We start from the raw sequence: 8,962 nt of genomic DNA, 5'->3' as shown, positions 1-8,962 counted from the left end.
AATGTTTTGTTATTTTTTATTTATTCTATACTAATAAACTAATACAAAAATATAATTGTAGTTCCAAACATGTATTAACGGTTCCCCAATTACTTTACAATCGTAAGCTTGACTTGACTTGACAAATATTAAAAGAATCATAAGTATTTACAATAATTATACTTAGCACTAGCACAAAGAGTTCAAAATGCAAATAGATGAGTAACTTAAAACACTGTTTTACAAATACAATCTAAATTATTAAAATATTTAAGTCTAGCAATCGCAAAAAATACAATGATAGGTTTCTTAGAACAAAGTATAATATCTAAATGAAATCAATTATTTTTTCACACGAAGAACATTTCAAAGTTATTAAGTTATAAAAAGTTTATGCACTGGCACTACACACTGACACTTTTTCATTTGTCTGTATCTATTGTATATTTAACACAATCGTCCTTACTAGCCAACTGTTTAGTAATATTGTATATGGTGTCCTTTACGGTTTGCAGGTTCTTATCACAGTCACTTTCGCGTAATATTTAAGTCGCACTTCAGCGTGTTTCCACTGTTCCATCGTTGCAATATTTTTATTTTATTAACGTCGTAAATTTCAATTTTAATCAGGTGTGATGCATGTTGCCGTCGTCGCTGTTAGATTTGATGTACGAAATGCCACCACTCGTCGATCGACCAACACTGGATGACTTTTTCCATTCTTTTTTCTTCTTTGGTTTTCGAAAAAAGTCATCGATGTTGTTAAATTCGTTCGATCTTTTATTGGCTATGATCGCCTTTTTGACTTTTGGCTGCGAGGGTCCCTTCTTCGTCACTAGGTTCGTCGTTTTCATCAGCGTAATAATAACTCTTGAAAGTATTTTCAGAAAACTGTAATAAAATTAATAAAAATGTTTTTAGTTATCAGTTAAGTAAGTAGTATGTGATAAATACGTATAGGTATGCTAAGTATAAATGTACAAGTTAATAACAATGATAAATTAATAAGAGATCGAAGACAGCTAAAATGTATTAACCTCGTGGACAACACATATAATAAACAATTAATTAAACATCTAGTTGGTTATTTATAACAACGTTAGGTCAAAGTATAAAAAAGGTACTTACATTCATTTTGTAACAGTTTCACTATTTTAACACTTCACTATTACACTTAACTGGAGATCTCGCTTGGAACAGAGCACAGAGTGGAATACGATACCATGTGATTTTGAGTCGGTCTTTTTATATGGAGAGCGAGTATTGTTTCCTTACAGACAAGACTAAACATGTTTCCAACTTTCACCATAAATTTTATATTGAATACGTATTATTCGGAAATGGGAATAATAGAGAGACAGAGACCTATTGTTAAAATAATAGAGAAGTAGTAAATCATTGATAAATATAGTTACCACCCGTGGCAACAATGAGAGGATGCAAAGGTTTTGTACCTAGAATTTGGGTAATGTATTATGTATGACAAACAATTGATTGATTTATCTTTCACAAACAATGGCCATAATGTGTAAAGGGTCATTGAGTAATTGTAAACGGTTATTAGTAGAAATACGATACAAGGAATAGCCTTAGCGTTTTCAATAAAAAAGGATCGCTGATAGAAAGTAGAAAGACAAAAGCATAAGGAAACAAAGGGAACAGGTCCAAGCTTGAAAATGAGCCGTAGAGCATGAGTAAAGTTAATGCATCACTCCATTCGCGGGTGATATAAATGCAATCCGCGTACGTTGGTAATGAAATCCACGGTAAACTACAAGAGTAATCCGCGGACGGTATCATTGAAAGTCGCGGCCGATAACAATTATAATTCGCGGGCGGTATAATTTTAATTCGCGGGCGCTATCATTTTAATTCGCGGTCGGTATTATTTTAATTCGCGGTTGATATCATTTTAATTCGCGGTCGGTATTATTTTAATTCGCGGTTGATATGAATTTAATTCGCGGTTGATATCAATTTAATTCGCGGATAGTATGGTGGCCCGGCCCTGGAGCAGGCCGCGGACCCCCCGTGGCTGGGGGCGCGGGGTGGCTTCGCAGGTGCTCGGGTATCGGTGAATCCCTTACTACTTCAGATTCAATGAGGTCACGTTGCCTTGCGCATAAAAAAAATTGGATTCCAAAAGTACTTGGATTCCATTACTCTCTGATCGCGAAATTAGGGTCGAACTGTATAAATCTGTAAACCTTATCGCCAGATGAATTTTTTTATTGCTTCGAATAATTAGACGAGCTTGTCGTTCACCTGATGGTAAGCGATACGACCGCCCATAAACAGTAGAAACACCATCTAACACCTTGAATCACAATGTATTGTTTGGTATTCCACTGCGCTCGCCATCCTGAGATGTTAAGTCCACTGTCCAGTAGTTAGACTAGCTACAACGTCTTTCAAAGCGGAACACAAGAATGAGAACACACTGCTGCTTGGCGGCAAAAACAGACATTGTGGTGATACCTACCCAGGCGCATTCTCACATATAATTAAAAAAACAGGTTAACAGCAAAATTATAAAAACACGTTTTCAAAATCTGATTTTGCTAATTATCTTAAAGGTTTTCTCTCTGCAAAACCAGATCGGGAATATGACGGACATTTAAAAAAAAATTACCCAACGCTCCAACCTTGTCAAAGGACACGTTTACCAACACAAACATTGTTTTATATATAGAAAATAAAATTCCAGTTACAGTAAACATATGTCATCAACTATATATATATATATATATATATATATATATATATATATCATATGGTCATGTTTTACAAATATATATGCAATTAATATAAGTATTATCCTGTTGTAGCTACCACTAGCTTTTGCCCACAGCTACACCCGCGTTAAAAAGAATTTCTGGGATAAGTCCCGTGTTAAAATAATATGGAGCCTATATTTTAAATTAGACCTTTAGCAAAATATTTATGAATGCTATATTCAGTTCCCTGCAGTGAGTGCAAACAGATATACAGACAAAAAAAATCCATATATTGTAGCTTCTATTGCTTTAATAACAATCCCCTATATTATTTTTTTCTTTAATATTTATAGATGAATAAAATAGATAGATAGATTACTCTTTATAGAACACCACATAAGTAGAAGATGAAACACATATACTAATTAACTACAGCAAGTGCAACAACAGGCCGTTCATATATTAGGTATACACATCGGCATGATAATTTTATTATATGTAAACATTTAAAACAAAGGAATACTATTTAATTAAAACATATTGCAGTGATAGCACACAGCAGCGATCAACCTAATTGGGAATGAAGCCGAGCCGAAGGCACAAATGTTCAAACACTACGCGCACATTTTGACTTTTCAAAGTTACTCGCATGTTCTTTGACAGTTTACGCTGGTAAAAAAATTTAAGAGGAAACCTATGTACAGTCACCCATATTAGTGTTACTGGTGGTAGGTCTATCATATGTGGGAGTCCCCCTGGGTAGGTACTGTTGTAAATATGGTATATGTTCTTAGTAATTAAATAAAGTTAGTAAAAAGATGTTATTGACATGAGTGTTTATTTCGTACTAAAGAGAAGTAACTATGGCAAACAAAACACAAATAGTTCTAAAAGTAGAACATATAAAAAATAATAAGTCACGACGAAGGTTACAATCTCCAACAGCCGCCCTTAATCGTAATTGTGACAGAAACAAAAACAAATAAAATAATTAAGTTTCTAAACCTAAGTTAACTACACATCGTTTGTGTGCTAGAGGTCCGAGGGCCTTCGTTAGTACAGCAGCAGGCATATCGTTACTTTTTATATATTCTAACTTAACAATATTATTAGATACCTTTTAAATTATAAATTGAAACCTAGTATCTATATGCTTCGTCCTGCTGTGGTGTACAGGATTTCGAACAAGATTAATGGCACTTTGGCTGTCAGAAGCTAAGTTAACTGAACAAAGTATACCTGTTATCTCGTATATAAACCGACGTAAGTAACACGCTTCCTTCGTGGCAGACGCTAATGCCATATATTCTGACTCAGCCGAACTTAACGCAACAGTAGGTTGCTTCTTGGACTCCCATGATACTGGACCTCCACTTAACTTGTAAACATAACCGGTGTATGACCTTCTGTCGATTGGACAGTTTGCCCAGTCTGCGTCACAAAAACCCTTTAAAGGTTCCCTATTCTTCCTGTAAACTAATGAATAGTTTAGGGTACCTTTTAGGTATTGCAGAATCCTTTTAGCAGCATTCCAGTCTTCTTTAGTAAAACATGTATTAAATTGACTTAAATAGCTCGTGGCGTAAGCGATGTCTGGTCGTGTGTTTACCGCTAGATACATGAGGCAACCTATTAAGTTCTGATAAGGATAAAACTCACCGACTTGACCATCCATTCTTTTTTCCATATTCTTTTTAATTAATGGAGTATCCACGGCCTTACAATCCTTCATATTAAATTTTTCTAATATAGAAAGAATATAATTTCGCTGGTTCAACCTTATACTCTCAGAATCACTTTCAACTTGTAGTCCCAAATAACATTTCAGTATTCCGAGATCTTTTAATGAAAAATATTTCGACAAATCATTCTTGACAGTGTCAAATGTCAAATCAAAATTAAAGAAGACTTATGTCTTTAACAAAGATTCCTAATATTAAAAGTTCTTTACCAAAAAGTTTAGTATACACACAAGGTTCGGAAGGAGTTCCTATGAAACCTATTTTAGAAAGCGTTTCATTTAACTTTTTATTCCAAGCTCGCGGTGCCTGTTTAAGACCGTAAAGAGATTTCTTCAATAAACAAACTGTTTTCTTTACCCTTTTCAATAAAACCAAGAGGTTGCTCCATGAAAACTTCTTCTTCTAAATCTCCGTTAAGGAAAGCTGTATCGACATCTAAGTTCTTCGTTCCCAACTTCATATCTGCAGCTATCGCAAACAACGTGCGGAGGGAAGAATGACGAATCACTGGTGCGAACGTCTCGTTGTAGTCTACACTTTCAACTTGATGAAAACCTTTGACGACGAGTCTTGCTTTATACTTGGTAATATTACCATAAGCATCCCATTTAATTTTGTAAATCCATTTACATGGTATAACCTTCTTGTTAGGTCTATCTACTAAATTTCATGTATGGAGTTTCCTTAAGGAACTATACTCATCAACCATAGCATGTTGCCACTTATCAGCATCATCGGCATGAGTAGCTTCGTAATATGTCGTAGGTTCATTAGAATCTACCATTGACGTATTGTAAGCTTTATAAAAATTTGTTGTTATTCTGTCTCTGGAAGAGTATCTGCGCACAGGGTGCGATTCCTGTTCCAAATTCGCTGTCTCTTCTTCCACACTAGGCAGTCTTAAGCCACTGAGAGTCTCTCGTTCTTCGAGAGTCACTGACTCTTTTGTACTTTCTAGATTTACTGGTAAAGTTGCTTCAGCCGCCGGGCTGATACTCTCATCACAGTCATAGAATTGATAATCATGATCAAACTCAGACTCAATCTCTTTTTGCTCATCAAATAACAATATAGATTCTGACTGTGCGACAGATTGCTTCTGCTTTAGCGCTGTAAAGCAATTTTCAAAAAAGGTTGCATCTCTGGATATAATAACTTTTCGTGGGTTAGCAGGATCCCTAAAAATATAAGTGCCTGAATTTTCAGAATAACCGACGAAAATTGCTTCCTGTGCCTTGACATCTAATTTCTTCCTGTGACACGAAGGTATATGGACTAAAGTTCTACAACCAAACACTTTTAGATGGCTAAGATCACCTTTTCGTCAATACCATTTGTCATAAGGAATTTGTCCGCCTAAGGCTCGATGAGGAGACCTATTCTTAAGGTAAATGGCAACTTGGAATGCATCTTCCCAGAATGCTTTCGGTAGTGAACTTTCAGCTAGCAACATTCTTTGCCTTTTCTGTAACCGAACGATGGGTGCGTTCCGCTACTCCAACTTGCTGAGGACTATAAGGCGACGTTGTTTGATGTTCAATACCTTTTGAAGCAAGATAATCAACAAACTCTTTATTCACGAACCCCTTACCTCCATCAGTCCTAATTGCTTTAATTGTTTTATCTAATTGATTTTCAACAAATCATTGAAACACACAAAATATATCTTTGACTTCTGTTTTAGAAGAAATAAAATAAGCAAACACTTTTCGCGTATAATCGTCTACTATTGTCAACATATATCTATTTCCTTGAAAAGAAGTTGTAGACACCGGTCCCATCAAATCCATATGGATCAGTTCCAAGGGGGAAGTAGCCCTATTAAACGCTAACCTTTTGAAAGGTTTTCTTGCTTGTTTACCTTCCACGCAAGCGATACAACTAGTTTTATCTACTCCTGTATACTTTATACCTACCTTGTGATTTTTCAGTTGGTTCATGCCTATACGACACAAATGTCCTAACCTCTTATGCCAAATTTGATAACTATCCTGACAGCCAGAGTGCACATCTTGTGTCAAAAAATTATCCGCCACATTCTCGGAAACATTTACAGTACCATCTAAAACGTACAGTCCACCACAGGGCGAGGCATGAGCAACAGATTCACCTGTAAAATTAAAAGTATCAGATTTATAAAAGTTACATCAATTTTTATCAAAAACACAAATAAAACTCTTTTCAACAGTTTTATATACAGATAACAAACTAGCTTTCAAATCTGGTATATAAGCAACATCACTAATATTGTTGACCTCGTTCTCGGGCGTGTTTATTGAAATATTTTCAATTCCGCAGCACTTAATCTGTTCTCCATTTGCGACAGTAACAGTACCTCGATTCTGTGTCGAGATATTCTGAAACCAGCCCCGTCTAGAAGTCATGTGTCTAGTACAACCTGAATCTACATAAAATATGTCCTTTCTTGGGTTTCCAGAAGTATTAAGAGTTGTAAATAACGTCTCATTGGTATTTACCGCATTGCCTTTCTCCTTCTTGTTTCTCAGTGGACAGTCTGGTATCTTATGTCCAGAGTGTTTATTTCGAACTAAAGAGAAGTAACTATGGCAAACAAAACACAAATAGTTCTAAAAATAGAACATATAAAAAAAAATAAGTCACGACGAAGGTTACAATCTCCAACAGGTACCACGGCATTGTCTATTTCTGCCGCCAAGCAGCAGTGTGTTTCGGTTTGAAGGACATTGTAGCAAGTAAAACTACTGGACATAATAAGAATTCACATTTCATGTTTCAGGATGACAAGGGCAATGAAATACGAAGCAATACTTACTTTGTAATTTAAAGATTTGGATGGTGTTTCTACTGTTTATGGGCGGTCGTATCGCTTATCATCAAGCGAACGGTAAGCTCGTCTCGTCGTTCAAAGCAATAAAAAAATATTGAAACTCTTAAATTTCAAATAAAAAACAATTGAACAACAATAAAAATATATTCCACAAAACTAAAAAAAAACTTATTACTTAAATAGCTGTAGTTACTATGAACTATTTTCTTATTAAAAAAAAATACTTTTAATACATAGTTACTAAAGTCATTTTTTTTATCTGAAAAGCAAATATAGTTTTTAGCGAAGCAAATATAGAATTACAATAAGCTTACAAGTTATACAATTTAAATAAACGCATCCGTTGCTATGTATACTAATGTTCTTTATGTCACTTTACTGTTTTGTCTACTTATAACCTGTCTTATACGCATTGTACTCGACATATCATTTTAAATATTAAATAAGTTATATACAAACTCTATTTAATGCCCACTATTTATATAATCAAAATAATCATAAATGAATTGTAATTAAAATATTATCCATTAAAAATTAAAATGATATATATCGTTAAAATTATAACAATACTCACTAAAATAACAGCGGCTAACCACCCAACGCGAGCCATGCTCTCCACTTTACACTGCACTCCCATCGTGCTTGCCGGCTGAACTACAATAACCAATAGTTAACTCGCAAATATATACAGGAAAAGGAAAATTGTTTTCAAGTATAAAGTATTAATTATAATTTTAAATATAATAATATAGTATTAAGTATAATTTTAATTATTTTTATAAAATGTTAGAGACGAGTATTTTGTCCGACGGTCAGTTACGACTGTCTTATCTCTAATGCCCCGAATTTTGTATTATATGACAATACACTACGTCATCCAGACTCCAATATTAATTACATAACGAACGAACACGGGGTAATCTCGATTTCAGCTAACGTACAATCAACAAAGTTCCAGCTCGACCACCTTAAGGGCCAAAATAACATGGCACAAAAATTTTACTACGTTTGGGAGGCGGGGCTTGGGATCGAATGCATAGATCGATATCAGTCGTAGGCCTGATGGCTACCTGCAATGACGTTACGTAACACCACCGAACCGCTGCTAAGTGTATAATACAAAACGACATTAAATTGATGCGCGCACGTCTATGCTATGACGATAATTCCTATACTTGTAAGATGCATATCGTCGGCGTAAAGAACGTAAGAACAAAAGTTTTATAGTTTGGAGAGAATCGCGATTTACAGTGTTTTTGTTGTTGAATTTTTTGGCATTATCTATTAATAAATGGGAAACGACATTACGTTGATTATTTTATATTATATTATGTGTCTGATTACTTTCTCTTTATGTTTTAACAAACCAAACTTTATGTTGTATTAAAAAAATATTAATTTTAAACCAATTTCTGTCATATTTGTCACAACTATATTTTGTAAGCTACTACTACTTATTATAGCTACTTTTTAAGCCATTTTTTTAGTTTTCGGTCTCTTTAAGCCCATCGTCTATAATTATTTTTTAAACAAATTTAATGGCTGCATATTATGATTGAATTTTAAATCGTAAAAATTAAACAGTTCAGTTTATTCAGTTCGTTCAATAATTAAAATTATAATAGTAAATCATAGTTAATAGATTTTATTATTTCAATTGTTATTTTGTTTAATTTCAAAAACTCTGACGATAACATTTTATTCCAATTTCTGTA

At 34.2% G+C, this 8,962-nt stretch overlaps 1 protein-coding gene across 2 annotated transcripts in view; it reads right to left on the bottom strand.

Annotated features, from left to right (window-relative positions):
• LOC119189912 overlaps positions 1-7,937 on the bottom strand; it is a 34,503-nt gene extending 26,566 nt beyond the window's left edge. Inside the window, exon 1 of one of the 2 annotated variants that reach the window (XM_037440733.1) lies at positions 7,822-7,937. In XM_037440733.1, coding sequence (XP_037296630.1) covers positions 7,822-7,884 — 63 coding nt within the window. In that variant the 5' untranslated portion in view covers positions 7,885-7,937. Of the gene's footprint in view, positions 1-4,355; positions 4,391-7,821 lie in introns of those variants that run through there. The other variant, XM_037440734.1, reaches the window with a different exon arrangement.
• Between the last annotated feature and the right edge of the window lie 1,025 nt (positions 7,938-8,962).

The sequence above is a fragment of the Manduca sexta genome, chromosome 20 (assembly GCF_014839805.1).
Source record: "Manduca sexta isolate Smith_Timp_Sample1 chromosome 20, JHU_Msex_v1.0, whole genome shotgun sequence".
In the NCBI taxonomy this organism is placed as follows: domain Eukaryota; kingdom Metazoa; phylum Arthropoda; class Insecta; order Lepidoptera; family Sphingidae; genus Manduca; species Manduca sexta.
The sequence above is the reverse complement of the archived record's forward strand: the minus strand, read 5'-3'. Positions and strand labels throughout refer to the sequence as shown.